Below are 17,511 nucleotides of genomic sequence, written 5' to 3' on the forward strand. Positions count from 1 at the left end.
GCGTCTATTATTTCCTTATAAAACGAAAGAAGCTTTTCGGACAACCTAATACTTTTACGAATGTAATTGAAAAGACGAAACTTAGAAAGTTTCCTGGTTTTCATTGTGTTTCTAAAGATAGAACCACGTGCGATTTGTAGCATCGACGACGAGTTTATGTTGCCGGACAGTACTTCAGCCCACGATCTAATCCGAAACTGTTTCGATTTCCGATTTCCACCACATCCTACGTAATTACCAATACAATCTTAACCTGATAGCGATTAACAATTTTTGTACAAGTCTGCCTGACACTTTTCATTGATAAACAATTTTATTTTCATTTCGAATATAAATACAACGACGTATTTCAGTTGATAAACCATAATGATTAGTTCTTAAGTCCATTGAGAAGAACGCTGACCTAGGTAACCCCACTCCCTTCCAGAGTTCCAGCTATTCCTGCTATACATTCGCGATCAGAACTACATATAAAAGACGAAAGACGATCGCATTAGACTTTGTGCAAAGTTCACGATTTGACGATGGCAGGGCTCGGTAATAAACGGTATTCGATCATTCAAACATGTGTTCTTCTGACGTTCTTAATCGCCGTTCAAGTAACAGGACAAGGTAAGGAGTTTATCTTCAAAGGCTCTTTTATTAAGTACATTTATTAAGCCCTAAACGCTCTTCACAGAGGGTTACATAGCACTTGCAAAGAGTTGCTTGGTAATACGCTTAAACTATTGATCTCCATTATAACTTAAGTAGTTATCATTAACTTGGTTATTATTAACCCTTACGCTGTCAAGCAACGAGATACCTGTTCCACGCAACAGGGAATTAAAAGTCTTTTAAAGCGTCTTTTTATTTAAATAAGAAATTTCCATTAATTTCATCGGATCGATTTATACAGCGCAAAAGATGAAATTTTTATTAAATATGCGATTCTTTTATATTTATTATTGCTCGGAATGGTATGTTGGGATTCTTACTCTGCTCATTTCACTAGTTTTTACCATAGTGAACCGGCGAGTTTCTCGTAATCGTATCGTTCATCTTGGCGAAGTTTAGTTTCCGAAGAGAACAGCAGCGAGATAAAGTGTCCCGGTCCTCTGAGATATTACAAGGCGCTTGGTTGCACTCCTATTTACGTGAATCCCAACGACAATTGCGCGGAAGCGTACGATTGCAGTCACCTGGACAATTGGTCACGGGATAAATGCTATGTGAATGGCCACGAATACAGTGTCGGAGAGACGTTGAGACCTGAGGATAGCAATCCTTGCGACAGGAATTGCACGTGTACACACTCCAACAATGAGTAAATACTTACATTTTAGCTTCGACGATCGTAGCAATTAGTGATGGATTAAAGTTGAATATGTAGCGATAAATCCGAATCGCATCTAACTTAGCATAGTCGTTCTCACAAGATATAGTATTTCAATCTTTGTACTGGGTGATTGACAAAACCCGTAATGTTTTTCACAATATCGATATCGGTATATTCTGTTGGAATCTTTCTATGTATTAGTATTCGACGACTATATAGTACTACGTATAAATTATACGTAGTAGCGCGTAAAAGGATTCAAACTTTTACAGAAGTCCTTTATGAATATGCTATGTGTCTTATACGAATTATTCTCTTTATCAACACGCGTTGAAATTAACAAAAAGGTTATTTTTATTGCGTGAACAGTGCCAATTTCGCATGTGCGAAGAGAAAAACTTGCGATCGTGCAGAAGAAGAAAGTTGTTTGTACAGAAGGATCCATGGTATTTGTTGCGATGATCCATTTTGTGGTGAGTAAAGAAAATTCAATAAATTAGGATTGTGATGAGAGAGATTAAACAATTTTGAGAGTATTGGGTACTTTACATTATCTCAAAAGTATAATTCGTTTTCCACAAATTATTGTTTAATGTTAGAAGCAAGCCCTGTTTTCTTTGGATAATTTAATAGTATAACATGTCGGATATAATACAAATATTTATGCAAATTTATATTATCACGAATATAATTGACAAGATGGAAGCTACGGAGTTATTATGTAGCTTTGACTGTATTTTTTTATCATAGATATAGGAAAATCAGATGCGATTTGTAATGTTGACGGAAAAGTATATCGGGCCGGACAGTTCTTCAATCCAAACTCTAATCCGGAACTGATGTGTGTCTGCTTGGATGGATACACAGGTATAATATGAACGAGAAATTAAAATGTCTATGATAAAGTAATTGATATTTGCTGTATAATTCAGAAATTGAATTTATTTATATTCTGTTTTAGGTGAAAATATCGAGCCCTTCTGTCAAGAAATGAAGCATGATCCTTGCTCTCCTATGTTCGCGGATGATGCTGACAAAGTTCATGACAAATATACACCCATTTGGTTTACGCGTGCAAATTTTATTTGTCCAATACCTTTTTACAGATACCGTAAGTTCACAATAAGAAACACGTGTTTAACCCTTCGACGGTTTTTGGATTTTTTATCGAATTATGTTTTCCTAAAGATAGAAGATTTCACAAGTCTGAGGATAACATGGTGAACGTTTGATTAAAATCAATTGATAACATTAACAATCTTTTTTCAAATTCATTTTTATCAAATTTTCTTCAAGTCTCGATTGACACGAGACCTGAGACTCGGATAGAAAAATTCAAATATCGCGCCAGAGTTAAATCGTTATTTTCGGGAGGAAGTATTAATTTCCTTTAAAAGAAATGTACTTTATAGTATTAACTGTGTTTTCGTAGCGGAATCAAGCGACGCCATTATTCGTAAACACGACAGCACTTCGTCCGTTTCTGAGAAAGGTACGTGACGTTGAGAGTAATGTGTTTTAACTTGTAACATAACAATTCCAGAGGTTCTGAATACTGATCAGAATATGTTAAATTTACTTCGAATTCTGTACGAGACATAATCGAAGATGTTTTTGGGCTTATCGAAATAGAACTATTTGAACTGAAACGTAATAAACGAAGGGACAAATTTTTATTATTTACTAAATTATTTATTTGGATTAATTAGTTTCGCGGACAGAAAATACAAAAATACATATCAATAAATATACTGTTCTATGTGCAATTATAATTTGTTAATCTGGCAGCTAACGATTGAAACAGAAAACGTTTAATAATTAAAACAGTTCAACAGCTAACTTACTATCGTAAAACCTGCGATAAACAAGATAGTTAACGATAGTAATTCTATCATATTACTCTCACAGGAAACAGAATGTGCCGGCATGGTAATGTTATGATGCACATAGGCGACGAATTGAGCTTGGACCAACCATCAAATCACATGGTTAATCATCCCCTTGTAACATGCGTGTGCGAAGTGCCTCCAGTTGTGACGTGTAAGAAAGTTCAAGAGCAAGTGTTTCATTTTGTTAGTGATCTATAGAATTGCCAAACGAAAAATAAATATATATGTATATATGCATATACGTATGTATGTACGTATTATTATTTTAATCACTGAATTATTTTTTACTGTCATTCGTCCAATATTCTGTAATGAATCGTATTTGAATAACGTGCAGATGTTATAACGTGAAGTAAGATGCTTTAGTTTAGTAGAAAATTAGGACGTTCCAATGGTTTATTGGAATGATTCATAGATCGACATACTTTATCAAAGGCTTGTGTATTTGAATAAATCAAGGAAACTGACATTTTTAAAAATCCCTTCCCTCCACAATGAGCGTACGGTGTTTGGTAATAAATTACCAATATAAATACTTGAGATCAATTATTCAAGAATGTTCAATGCACTCCGCTATTGGTAGCGTGATAATGTAATGTGTATTAACGTTGCCAAAGAACAACAACGTACGTAACAAGTTCAAGCGTGCGATCGACGTAATTATTTTGGACGTCGACCTCGAAAACAGACTCCAAAATCATTGAAATTCATGAGGTGCGTCACATTCTATACATGTATTTACCAACACAATTCTTACCTGGCTGTGATTACAAATTTCTGTGTAAGACTGTCTTACTACTTTCGCTGATAAACATTTTATTTTTCTTTATCTAATATTCAGTGACGCGTTTCAGTTGATTAACTATAACAACTACTTCTTAAGTTTATGGAAAAGAACGTCGACCGCGGTAATATCCACTCCCTTCCATAGTTCGAGCTATTCCTGGTATACATTCACGGCCAAAGCTACATATAAAAGACGGAAGGCGGTGGTGACGGGAGAATACGCGTACGGAGTTCACGATCTGACGATGGCTGTATTCGATAATAATTCAAGTTCAATCATTGGAAAATGCGTTCTTCTGATGTTCCTAATAATTGTTCAAGTGACAGGACAAGGTAAGAGGTTTATTTATAAAAAATAATCTGATACACTTCGTACCACTGATTGTCATAATGATTTAAGACTTATATATTGCCTAGCAACGGGATACTTTGAGCGAGTTCTTTCCACACACGAAATATAGAACGATAATTTTAATATCATATTTCTCCGAAACTGGTAGTTTTCTATTTTGTAGTAAATCGATGTAGTAGATCGATTTTGAAATTAATTGCTACTGTTATGAATTTCATTGCAATCAAATTTGACTACGATTTATCTTGTCGTTATGTAGCAAAAGATGTTGATCATTTCACTCGTAGTTTCCAAGAGATTCGCATATTTGTAAATAAAACGAACACGCTTGTACTTCGTTATAATCGCGTACGCATAATACGTAGAAATAACGAATTTACGAGACTTTAGCACATGATCGTTTGCACTTGATTATCATGTTATCTTACATAATTCGATGAAAATATACAAGAGGTTCGCATAAATACTCGATAACTGATAACATGTCGTTCAGAGAACGGTCAAAATGCATGTGTAAATTAAAATAAGTTTGATACAGTAGATATACGAATTTGTCGAAGAAGTACGTCCTCACCACCTACGATTTTTCGTTCAATTAATAGCAGCAGTTCATGTTCATACATGAGGATTCCACGGAACATTTACTCTCAAATGCAGAGTGCCTCGTTTAAATCTACCCACGCATTATTATCTCGTAAACTATTCATTATTCGACAAAACATTTCAAGTACAATTTACTTCGTTTCAAGAGCTCTATCTTTCGATGGTTGAAAATTTTATCTCAGTGGACGTACCTTAGATTTCAAGGTGATCTTTTTATACATTAACCGATGCAGTTTTTAATTAAAACTGCAGTATATAAGACAAGGAAAACAAAAACAAGGAACGTAGTATATCTTCTTTCCTTGTTTTTCATCTTATTGTTAGACGTTCAAATAAGCGAATTTTCATTTACGGCAATTCAGATAATAGGATCTCAGATAAAGTTCAATTAATCAGGCACTACTAAAATTTCGATTACATAAATAAAGTTCACATAAACGAAGTTCCATTCTATCGCATTGTGCCATAAAGCTAACATACGTGTACATATATATGTATACATTTACAGTAAGATTCTACGCTCTTTGGCGTGACAGAGATTTCTGTTAATTTTATCTAATTTTATTTTTTATTTTAATTTTACCACTCTATACAACACGGAAACCCAGTAAATTTTTATTCTTAGTATTTTACTTGTATATTATTGTTTAAAAGATATATATGTATAAGGAGTTTTATTTTGTTTGCTGTAACATTTTTCACCTGCGCGAATCAATGAATTCCTGGTAATTATTTCGCTTACTCTGGTCATGGTTCGTTAATAAAGAGGACTGCAATGAAGCAAATTGTCCTGGTCAATTGATTGTGAGACATTACAAGGGGATTGGCTGTACTCCTATTTACGCGAATCCTAACGACTGTTGCGCGGAAGCATACGATTGTAGTCACCTGGACAATTTGTCACGGGATAAATGCTATGTGAATGGCCACGAATACAGTGTCGGGGAGATGCTGAATCCCGAGGACAGCAATCCTTGCGACAGGAATTGTATGTGTACACAGTTCGAAAATACGTAAGTACATTAGCTTTGATGATCGTAACAATTACTATTGGGTGCAAGTTCAATACGCGCAGACAGATCCAAATCAAATCTAATCCTTCATACGGCCTTGCTCATAAGACATAGTAGTTCAACTTTTGTATCGAGTGATTCGGACAATTCACAACGTTATTCACGCTATCAATATATTCTGTTGGGATCTGTATATGTATTAGTACTTTTAATGGTTACATACCGCAAGTCATGAGCATTCGAATTATGACAAAAATCATTTATGAATATATTTGATATGTCTTGTGGGAATCATTTGAAATTTCATGAACACGTATTACTGGAACTAAATAAGATTAACTAAAAGAATATTTTTATTGTGTGAACAGTGCCTTTTTCCAATGCGAGCAATTAAGAAGTTGTTTTGGTATAGAGGAAAGATGTTCATACAGGAGGATACATGGTCTTTGTTGTGGATTTCCATTTTGCAGTGAGTAAATTAAACACAATAAATTACGATTGCGACAAGGAAAATATCTACATTTAAAAGCACGCCCAATTTTCTTTAAGTAATTCAGTAATATGATTGTTAGACTGTGAATATTCATGTAAATTCATATTCTTATGAATATCACTGAAAAGATGGAATATAAAGATCTATGGTTCTGATTGCGTTTTCTAGATGAAGAAGGAGATAATACAACTTGTAACGTCGATGGTAAAGTTTATAAGGCCGGGGAATTCTTCTATCCAAACGCTAATCCAAAGTTGTTGTGTCTTTGCATGGAGGGATACACAGGTATAATATGAAAGAAAAGCTGAAATGTGTGTAACGAAGTAATTGGTATCTAATTTATCAGTAAAAAAATGAGATATAATTAAATTTTCGTTTAGGTCAGAATATCGAGCCTTTCTGTCAGCAACTGAACCGTGATCCGTGCTCTGCTCTGTTCGATGTAGCTGCTGTCCAAGTTCATGACAAGTCAATACCTGTGTTTTTCCTGTTTAATCATTTTTGTCCTATAACCTTTTATAGATATCGTAAGTGGTCACGTGTTTTTCAGCCTTCTACGTTTTGGTCGATTATTTTTTACCCAATCATGTCTTTGTAATGTTAGAAAATTTCATAAATCTTAAGCTAGAGTAAATTAACAATATTTTTAAAGCATTATTTAAAAGTCTCCTTAACAAGCATATTTTTAAAGTCTCCTTTTAATTTCATTTTCGACCGAGTCTTATCTCTCTATCGTTAGAGAACGTTTTAAATCAAATTGATGTGAAACGAAAAGTCTTTTTATCGATTCATAGGAAACCTAAATTAAGATGCAAAAATTCAAGTACCACGACAGAGTTAAATCGTTATTTTCTGAAAGAAACATTAATTTTCCCTATGATAAATGTATTTCTAGAATTAATTTTGTTTTTGCAGCAAGTCCAAACGACTCCGTTATTTCTAAACATGACAGCACTACATCAGTCCCTGCAGAAGGTACGCGACGTTGAAAATAATGTGCTTCAACGTGTAACATTATCTTTCATGCTTCCTTATTTGAAATTCTCAAAATAACATTATATAATAAGATTCACTAATTCTCTAGTTTATCATTATAAAAGTTTTAATTTGACTGATCTATCTACCTTTCAGTTTCAATGTGAAGCAAGTTCTATATAGGAGTTCATAGCTAATCTTTTCGCGTAATCTCGTCAATAAAGTCATCATTGTAAAATAATCAGCTGATCATTCAGTACGAACGTTTAATACCATCGTCGGCGAAAATCCAGGAAAAGAAGAAAACTCGATCTATCCTATTCAGTATCCTTCCATGATCATTTAGATACTCGCCTAATTTACTTTACTAACAAGACAATTAACGATACCAATTCCATCATATTGATCTTACAGGAAAGGTAATGTGCCGGCACGGTAATCTGATGCTGCACATAGGCGAGGAATTGAGCAATGAACAACCAATCGAGGTTTGGTCTGCCGGCATGAAATGCGTTTGCGAGGTGCCTCCATATTTGACGTGCTACATGACAACAGCATCGTCAGAAGAAGACTAAAGTCGAGATCATTTTTAAACGTAAACTATCTATCTAACTGCTTTAGTTCTTGGACATGTTATCGTTATCTGGCTAATTTTCGAAAGCTATCGCGTTTAAATAATTTGTTGATTTTATGATGTGAAATAAAACGCATTAGTAAGTTAAAAAATTAGAACGTTTCAGTGATTAGTAGAATAGCTGGTAAATCGATATAATCTACCAAAAGCTGTTGATTTTACTAAATCGTAGCAGCTGAAATTTTTTTTCTTAATAAATTACCGATATAGATGCTTCATACTCATTCATTCAAGAATTTTTAATTCATTAATGGTATCTAATCTGTATTAATGTCGTCAAAGAACAACAACGCACGTAATAAATCCATTACCTCAAACAGAGACTCCAAAATCGTAGAAATCCGCGTGGTGCGCCATACTCTGCATAATTACCAACACAATCCCAGCCTGATAGTGATTAAACATTTCTATACAAGCATGCGCTATTTCCTTCACTGATAAACATTTTATCCACTGATAAGCATTCATTTAACACAATATTCTATAACATATTTTAGTTGAATAAGTAGACTAAACAGTCCTTTATCTCATAAAAAATATACTGGTCTAGGTAATATCTCTGTTCCACGGTTCCATCTATTCGTGATATTCATCCACTGTCGAAGCTCCATACAAAAGACGAAAGACGATCGCGATAAGAGAATACGTGTGCAGAGTGCATGATCTAACGATGGCTGGGCTCGAAAATAATTCACGAAGTAAGAAGTTTATTTAGGAAAATTATCTCGCTGATATACTTGGTACCATCGATTACCTTAATGACTTAACCCTTAAGTTGTACCCCCCCAGCAGGGAGGTACCTAGGTACTTTGAGCATATTCTTTCCATATATTAAATAATATAATATAATATGATAATTTTAGTTTCATACTTTTCTTGTTTTTCATTTCTGTAACTCATCTGTTCTGTAACTCATACAGTTATAAAGAATTCGTGTCAAAATATTATATGAAAGAACAATATATCGATGCACGTCGATCCTGAAAGTAATTCTCACTGATACGAGTTATGAAAATTGAATTCGCTGCAAACGGATTTTACTACGAAATTTCTGCTTGTCGTAAGATAATAAGATATTTTTAATCTCTCCTTCCGAGATATTCGAACATTTCCAAATAAATTGAACAGACTGTTTATGATTATAATTGCGTATACGTAATATACACAAATAACGAATTTGCTAGGTTTTTCCACACGATTGTACATACTTGATTACCATGTTATTTTAATACATCGTTTCATGAAAATAGACACAAGGTTCGTGTAAATATTTCATAATTGATAAGGCGTTGTTTGATGAAATGGAAAATGTTACACTGCGCGATAAGTTTCACGTACACATTTACGTGCTTCCATTTATAACAAGATTTTACAAGTATTTGCAACGTGACGGAAATTTCAAATGACTTTGAAATGGTAGCGTGGTATTGTTTTACCTAAACAAGTAATTTTCATGAATCTTTCTTCTAAGTATCTTTTATATACGCTATTGTTTAACAGATACACAAAGATTTTTATTCTCTTTGTTTCACCTTTTTTGTGAATTTCTTCTAAAATTATTGTCCACTTCGGACACGTTTCGTTCATAAAGAGGATCGCAATGAAACAAAATGTCCCGATCCACTGATTGTTAGACATTATAAGCCATCCGATTGTCAGAATTTCTATTTACGCGAATATCAAGGAAATTTGATGTAATACGACGTTAAGTCAGATGTTTATCATAACGTTAGCGTTGTCAACAAATTGTAATAGTAGAAATTATCAAAGAGTCACTTCAACATTTTTACATGGAATTGTACATTGGATCTCGTATCCGTCGTACGTTTATTTGTGTTTATAATAAGTGTTTAAATAACACGACGCTTCTCGCGCCTTTCAGTAAATAAAATGATTTCGATGTGTAGAAGCAAATAAACTTGGTGGATTTACTTCTCTACATGCACGTATTATTTTATCTCGAAGTTCTTCCATAAAGTTTGCTGTTTTGTCGTAAACAATGGCTTGAAAATATACCCATAAGAACAAATCTACTGGAGAAAAATCTATACGGAAGAACGCATGGTCTATGTTGCGCAATTTGTTTACTGACAAATCCGTTTACTGAAGAATCTGTTTACCGTACAATTTTCGTATTAGATAGATGTTTCAAGTAAAATTTCATAGCGAATCTTTTCGTATAATCTTGCCAATCAAATTCGTATCATCAATGAAATTAATACTCTTTTCGGCAAAAATCCAGATATAGAATGAAATTCGATTGGTTCTTACCAATTTTCTTCCTCGTTTATTAGACACGCGCTTAATGTACTTTACTAACGACACATTTAACGATGGTAATTCCATTACAGAGAAGACAAAACGTGACGACACGCTAATCGGACGATGAATATAGACAACGTAGGGAACTTGGAACAACTATGTTGACTTGGTTTGGTAATGTAGAAAACGTGTGCAAGTTACCCTCGTTGTTGATACACAAGACCACTTCTTAAAAATTGGTAAAAAATTATCAATACACATGCGTGAATATTTCAGGTCATTCGTCGAAGAATTTTTAATATATTCCTTCATCAGTGTTGTCATGATGTACGTAATGTGTATGAATATTAACGAAGAACAACCAAGTCCGTAACAAGTTGAAGCGTGCGATCGACACATTTACTTTGGACTCCGACATTAACAATACACTCGAAAATCCTTGACATCCGTGAAGTGCGCAACGCTCTACAGGCATAATTACCACCACTATCCTATTCTGACTGTGACTAAAAATTTCTGTGTAAGTCTGCATTACTTTCTTCGATGATAAACGTTTTATTTTCATTTATCTAATATTTTGTGACGTAATTCAGTTGATTAACAGTAATAACAAGTTCTTCAGCTCATTAAGAAGAATGCTGACTTAGGTAATATCCACTCCCTTCCATAGTACCAGCTATTTCAGCTATTTATTCACGTCGAAGCTGCATATAAAAGGCGGGCAGCGATGGTGCCAGGAGAATACGCGTGTAGAGTTCACGATCTGAAGATGGCCGGGCTCGGTAATAATTCGCGTTCAATCATTGGAAAATGCGTTCTTCTGATGTTCCTAGTAGCTGTTCAAGTGACAGGAGAAGGTAAGAAATTTATTTACGAAATGTATCTTAGCGATATACTTCGTACCTATGGTTATTATGATGGTTTGATTCTTATGTCGGCCAGCAACGGTGTATCTTGGTTCTTGTACGGTATTCTTCTCATATGCAAAATATAGAACGATAATTTATTCTTGCGCGCAGGAATATTGTTTGAAAAATGTGTGATTTCTGCGCAAGATAGTTTTACGCTTTTTTTATCGTGTTATATAAATCGTTACTTTACATCGTCCGATGAAAATATACAGGAGGTTCGTGTAAATACTTGAAATGTGAATTGAAACTTATATATAGCGCACTGTGCGAAAAGTTTCACATAACACGTCTGCATAGATGATACGATTTTGCCTATTTGTGTATTTCGTTCGAGTAAAACGACAAATTTTCATCGATTTAACTGCATCGTTTTATAAAAAATGTGAGAAGCTATTAAATTCCTATGCTAAGTATACTTTATACGTATTACTTTTATAAAGTAAAATACGCTGCGCAAATCAGTGAACTTCTTCTAATTATTTCGTTCACTTTCATGATAAATGTTCATGTTTCATTGATAAAGAGAACTGCAATGAAGTAAATTGTCCCGGTGAACTGATTGTGAGATATTACAAGGGGATTGGCTGTACTCCTATTTACGCGAATCCCAACGACTGTTGTGCGGAAGCATACAATTGCAGTCATCTGAACAATTTGTCACGGGATAAATGCTATGTGAATGGCAACGAATACAGTGTCGGAGAGACGTTGAGACCTGAGGATAGCAATCCTTGCGACAGGAATTGCACATGTACGATGTTCAGAGATACGTAAGTACATTAGCTTTGGCGATCCTAACGATCAGTGATTGGTTCAAGTTCAATGTACATCAAATAAATCTGAATCGAATCTAATCCTTCATAATCCTGTTTATCAGATATAATAATTCGATCTTTGTATTGGGTTATTCGGAAAATCCACGATGTTATTCACACTATAAATATATTCTGTTGGGATCTGTATATGTATTAGTACTTTTAATGGTTACACACCGCAAGTTATGAGAGTATTCGAACTATGACAAAAATTGTTTGTGAATACATTATCATTTGAAAATCCATGAACACGCATTACTGGAACTAAAAGAATACTTTTATTGTGTGAGCAGTGCCTTTTTCGAATGCGAGAGATTAAACGATTGTAATAGTACCGAGGAAAAGGGTTGTTTGTACAGAAGAACGCATGGTCTTTGTTGCGGAGATCCATTTTGCGGTGAGTAAACTAAATACAATAAATTAAGATTGTAATAAGAAAGATCAAATATGTTCAGAAGTATCGATATTAACATAATTTGTAATCCATTTTATGCTGGTCGTTGTTTAAAAGCAAATTCTATTTTCTTTGAATAATGAAGCAGGACAGCGGTTCTCAACTCGTGGCCATGAAGTTCTCACACATGCAAATTGTTGCTGTTTTATTCGAATAAAAAGTATTTGGCGTGTACATTTACTCGTAATAGAACTCTTCTCTATGAATTTGATAGTTGTTAATGTGCAATTGACGAGTGTTTTAAATATACATGTGCATTTGGCACGTTACGGATTGAGATTTTGATAACAAAGAATCATTTACAGGGGGTCAATGATAAACAAAAGGTTACGAACCGCTGCAGCAGTAGAATAGTTGCACTGCGGATACTTATGCAAATTCATATTCTTATGAATATCACTGAAAAGACGGAATGTAAAGATCTCTGATTTTGGTTGTGTTTTTTAGATATGGAAGAAACAGATAATACAACTTGTACCGTTGACGGTAAAGTTTATGAGGCCGGGGAGTTTTTCTATCCAAACGCTAATCCAAAGTTGTTGTGTCTCTGCATGGAGGGATACACAGGTATAACATGAAAGAAAAGCTGAAATGTGTGCAACGAAGTAATTGGTATCTAATTTATCAGTAAAAAAATGAAACATAATTAAATGTTCTTTTAGGTGAGAATATCGAGCCTTACTGTCAGCAATTGAACCGTGATCCGTGCTCTGCTCTGTTCACGAGTGCTGCTGCCCAAGTTCATGACAAGTGGTTACCTCTGTTTCTTATGTTACCAAGATATCATTGCTATCAACCTGTATATATGGGCCGTAAGTTCACAATTGGAAACACGTGTTTAATCCTTTAATCCGTTCTCTGTATCAGAAGTATTAATTTTCTATAAAATGTTTCCTAGACGACTAATTAGTTGTAAAAAAAAAAATGAATTTTGGAAGTTACAATACTAGCTACCGTCTAATAACTGAACTGAGTGTCATTTACTGGGAAAATTTGGGAGATAGCGTCCAAGTCCGTCATAAGCAGCTCCGAAAATGGTTACGAATGATATATTTTCGTAATTTTTGTTTACTTTTCGGAATTCTCAAGATAAATGCAAACAAATGTAATAACTAGAATTGGGATAATGCTCGGGTTTCAATTACGATGGTGGACGTGAAACATTTTTTTATTTTTCTATCCTACCAGATGCTGAAATTGCGTTTGGGTAATTAAAAAATAATTATAATTAAAAAATAAAGCTTTAGAATCATTACGCAGATTGAGAAAGTATGTTATGAATTGAAATTTTAAACAGTGAGAAACATTCTATTAATTAAAATTTCTATTAAGTAAGATTTTCCAGATTAGTAGAAAAATTAGAAAAACATTAGCGTACGTGGATACATAAAATCGTATATGGTGAACAAAAATTATTTCACTTATATGTACTTAGAAAAAAGCCAAAATGTACAAATAATTAGAAAAAAGTATCATTTGTACCCATTTTCAAAGCTGCTTATGGGCAGACTTCGACGTCATTTTTCTGGTCGATACCAAATTTTCCGAACGAATAGTACTTATTTCAGTTATTAAGAGGTAAAGTACTATAACTTCCAACAGTTATCTTTCTCAAGTAATTATTCATTTCGAAAACTTCCTCGTAAGAGAAATCTATGTTACAGAATTAATTTTGTTTTTGCAGCGGACTTAAAGAACGTCGATATCGAGGAATTTAACAACGTTATGTCGGTTTCTATGGGAGGTAAGTGGCTTTGAGAATGTGCTTCAACCTGTAACGTCATTTCTAATGTTTCCCTACCTGCATTTCTCGAAATGATATTCAAATAGGATTCATCGATTCCGTATTTCATCATCATCATAGAAATTTGAACTTGACCAATCTGTTTATCATTCAGTTTTCATATCAGACAGATCTGATGTAGAATTTCATAGCATAGACATGAGGTGATCATTTAATACGATTATTTAATGCTGTTGGCAAAAATCAAAGAATTAAACGCAGCTCGTTGACACTTCCTTGGCATTTGGTACTCGTTTCACTTATTTTACTGTGAAGTTATTATGTGAATGCAATCAATGATGTTAATTTTATTATATTGGTTTTTACAGAAACCAAAACGTGCCGATTTTATAATGATACGAAGCGCGTAGGTGAGGAATTTGAGCCGGAACCGGTCGACATGTGGACGGTTGACTTGAAATGTAAATGCGAGGTGCCTCCATTTATAACGTGTCAGAGGTCAATGGCAGTGCCAGTAGATGATGGAAGTGAAGAGAATTTTTAAACGTAAACTATCCATCTAACTGCTTTAGTTCTTGAACATGTTATCGTTATCTGACTAATTTTGGAAAGCTATCGCGATTAAATAATTTGTTGATTTTATGATGTGAAATAAAATACATTAGTAAGTTAAAAAATTAGAACGTTTCAATAATTAGTAGAATAGCTCGTAAATCGATATAATCTACCAGAAGCTATATTTGTATTTTACTAAATCGTAGCAGTTGAAATTTTTTAAATACACTTTGTTACTGAAAGAAAGGAACGTGTGGCATTTGGTGATAAATTGCTTTCTTTATTAAATTTGCATTTCTTTATTATCATAACTATGTCTATTAATGATACAGTTTATCAACCAATCTTTGACAACGAAAGGATAATAAACGATAGAATAAGACTCGTTTTACGACGCGACGTGCCATCTTTGATATAAACTTGTAATGTTTGCATAATTAATATGATTATCCGGTATTTCATTGCTCGAAATTGAAAAACTTTCTGTTCTTTAAAGGAGCCATCTTTTCATCCTGGAGAAACACCTTCTATCAATCTGTGTTATATCTTGAAAACCATATTTCAGAAAGTTCTTAAGCTTCTTAAGTCTTTGTATCGCGCGCGCATTCGAACGAAGTTTTAAATCATAGATAAGAGAGAAAGATATATATATATACCTCTTACAATATAAATAATTCACCCAACTTTTAATCCAAGAACGTTATTCATCGAATACCTTGGGCGAGTTTCTCGATCGAAGAAAATTTAAGGAATTTCGAGTATCTTAGTGAATATCGGACAACTATGCGTTTCATAAATCTGTCATAATTTACCGAAGATTGCGGTACATCGCACTGAATACCGAGATTTTTCGTGTCCCCGTCAAATTTTACGATTCTCAATTTATAATCCGCGAAAGCATGGTACAAACCATTTTATCGCGAAGAAAGAGAAAACGAACTTCCAATTTTCGTTTTCTTTTTTCTTTCTTCTTGTTTGTATGTCGCTATCGATATTTTATCTATCGTGCTCTGATAAAAATAAATTATATGTTCATAGAAATTAACAAGGGAATAAGCAGGACAGGAAATAAACAAATAAACAAATCGCAAGAAGTAACAAAAATCTTGCATACATAAACCTAATAGTCGGTTTGAACACATTGATAAGAACGTTTCAAATATTCTCAGATATACCAGGAACAAACCTGCGAACTTATCGTGGTTCATTTAAAAAATTTAATTCGCAGCTTACGCTGCGGTACACACAACGTTTTATCACTTTTCCAGACCTACTAATTTCCCATTCATTTAAATGAACCAGAAGCATGCTTATTTCGAGTCGCACGATCTCGTGTAACATGACGTTACTAGAAAAAATAAACAGATCTAAAAACGTTGCATTAATGATACGAAATGTGCACATTCCTCGGGAGTAAATATTGGAACGTTTGTCGTACTATTTTATTCTGTGCATTTTTATATATTTTATATGTAACTGGATTAAACAGGGTGTTTCACAGATGTCAAGTAAAATTTGAAAACTTTCCTCGACAATCCACAAAAACCCACATTGTATGTCGATTTAATAATTTTGTTTCTGTTGAAAAATTGTATTTCTCATAAAAAAAAAAAAAAAAAAAAAAAAGGAATCTGAACCGATCGACTACCCAAAGATTGGATTAACAATTTACCATTTCCGATGAAAAGCAAGATCCAAATGCATAGATTACACTCCGCTTTGGCGAATAACTACGTTTAAATATCTGAAATTTCACCTAATACGAGTTCTTTTCATCACGATGTGTGCACTCTTTAAGTAATTATGTTGTTATACCTACTTTTAGTGATATTCACGTTTCAAGCAAAGCCAGCATTTGCATGCATTTGAATACATTACAATACCTTCTATGTACAAACTGACGTTTTTACCAGCTATTTACGTGCGCGCGCGAACTTTTTGATTACATAATCTATTCTTGCATCGCGTTGTTTCTAGTTTCAATGCTATTCTGATATCTTCCACGTGAATTTAAACTGCAGAGTGCGTCATTTTGATATAAAATGTTATACCGTAAGTTTTCGATCAAACGATCGCGTATTTTACAGAAGAAAATATTCAGAGAGATTTCAATATGTAGATGGATCTTGCTCCATTTAAAGATATACTGAAAAGAGAAAATAACCTAGATTTTCTAGATAGATATGTGAGATGTAATACAGATGTGTGTCACGATTGCAGAAAATAAAGATAAAATTTGAAAAAATAACTGTAAATAGACGAGAGATACACGATCTAATTCTTGAGCTCGTTTAATAAGTAGGTTACTTAATAATTCATCCTTAAACAATTATTATTATCAAGCTACAATTAATCGATTAATCCCATTTTCCCGAACTGTATACAGTTTACGTATGAAACAACATTTTTTGAGATGTTACCAATGAATGTTAAAAATTCGAGAAGTAGAAGATTACAACGTTAATTTAAAATACAATATTAGAATTGAATATTGGAATTTGTATACTTTATACAATTTTTGTTTGTAAACTTTATAATTTTAGTTGCTGAAATATTACTCAAAACTAATTAGGATTATCTTCCTTAGAAAAAGAGTTTCTAGTTTTAAATTATTTTCGTTTTAGAATAAATGAAAATCCTTTACCTGTTGCTTAAACTATGTTATGTAATTTCAATTTGTAACAATCGGATTTTTTAATGAATTAGT

General features: G+C 33.6%; 3 protein-coding genes across 7 annotated transcripts in view; 2 read left to right on the plus strand and 1 right to left on the minus strand.

The window, feature by feature from the left end:
- LOC117239104 overlaps nucleotides 1–17,511 on the minus strand; it is a 281,294-nt gene that overhangs the window by 16,119 nt on the left and 247,664 nt on the right. The gene's annotated exons all lie outside the window — the stretch shown is intronic.
- On the plus strand, nucleotides 464–8,394 carry LOC117239118. 3 transcript variants are annotated; one of them, XM_033504442.1, is made up of 8 exons: nucleotides 506–612; nucleotides 4,139–4,326; nucleotides 5,715–5,961; nucleotides 6,330–6,430; nucleotides 6,623–6,739; nucleotides 6,835–6,981; nucleotides 7,370–7,429; nucleotides 7,844–8,394. In XM_033504442.1, the coding sequence occupies exons 1-8, from the start codon at nucleotides 566–568 to the stop codon at nucleotides 8,002–8,004; spliced, it is 1,068 nt and encodes a 355-aa protein (XP_033360333.1). In that variant the 5' UTR covers nucleotides 506–565; the 3' UTR covers nucleotides 8,005–8,394. The 3 variants fall into 3 exon arrangements, with proteins under 3 accessions (XP_033360340.1, XP_033360349.1, XP_033360333.1); XM_033504449.1 differs by lacking the exons at nucleotides 4,139–4,326; nucleotides 5,715–5,961; nucleotides 6,330–6,430; ... (2 more) ...; nucleotides 7,370–7,429; nucleotides 7,844–8,394 and adding exons at nucleotides 1,057–1,306; nucleotides 1,688–1,791; nucleotides 2,069–2,185; ... (1 more) ...; nucleotides 2,751–2,810; nucleotides 3,227–3,476 and having other exon boundaries at nucleotides 464–612; XM_033504458.1 differs by lacking the exons at nucleotides 4,139–4,326; nucleotides 5,715–5,961; nucleotides 6,330–6,430; ... (2 more) ...; nucleotides 7,370–7,429; nucleotides 7,844–8,394 and adding exons at nucleotides 1,052–1,306; nucleotides 1,688–1,791; nucleotides 2,069–2,185; ... (1 more) ...; nucleotides 2,751–2,810; nucleotides 3,227–3,476 and having other exon boundaries at nucleotides 481–612.
- On the plus strand, nucleotides 11,002–14,929 carry LOC117239136. The gene is made up of 7 exons (XM_033504486.1): nucleotides 11,002–11,182; nucleotides 11,760–12,006; nucleotides 12,345–12,448; nucleotides 12,953–13,072; nucleotides 13,168–13,317; nucleotides 14,190–14,249; nucleotides 14,618–14,929. Exons 1-7 carry the CDS (start codon nucleotides 11,053–11,055, stop codon nucleotides 14,791–14,793), a joined length of 987 nt encoding a protein of 328 aa, XP_033360377.1. The 5' UTR covers nucleotides 11,002–11,052; the 3' UTR covers nucleotides 14,794–14,929.

Source organism: Bombus vosnesenskii, unplaced genomic scaffold (genome assembly GCF_011952255.1).
Source record: "Bombus vosnesenskii isolate JDL3184/JDL3185 unplaced genomic scaffold, Bvos_JDL3184-5_v1.1 scf7180000013264, whole genome shotgun sequence".
In the NCBI taxonomy this organism is placed as follows: domain Eukaryota; kingdom Metazoa; phylum Arthropoda; class Insecta; order Hymenoptera; family Apidae; genus Bombus; species Bombus vosnesenskii.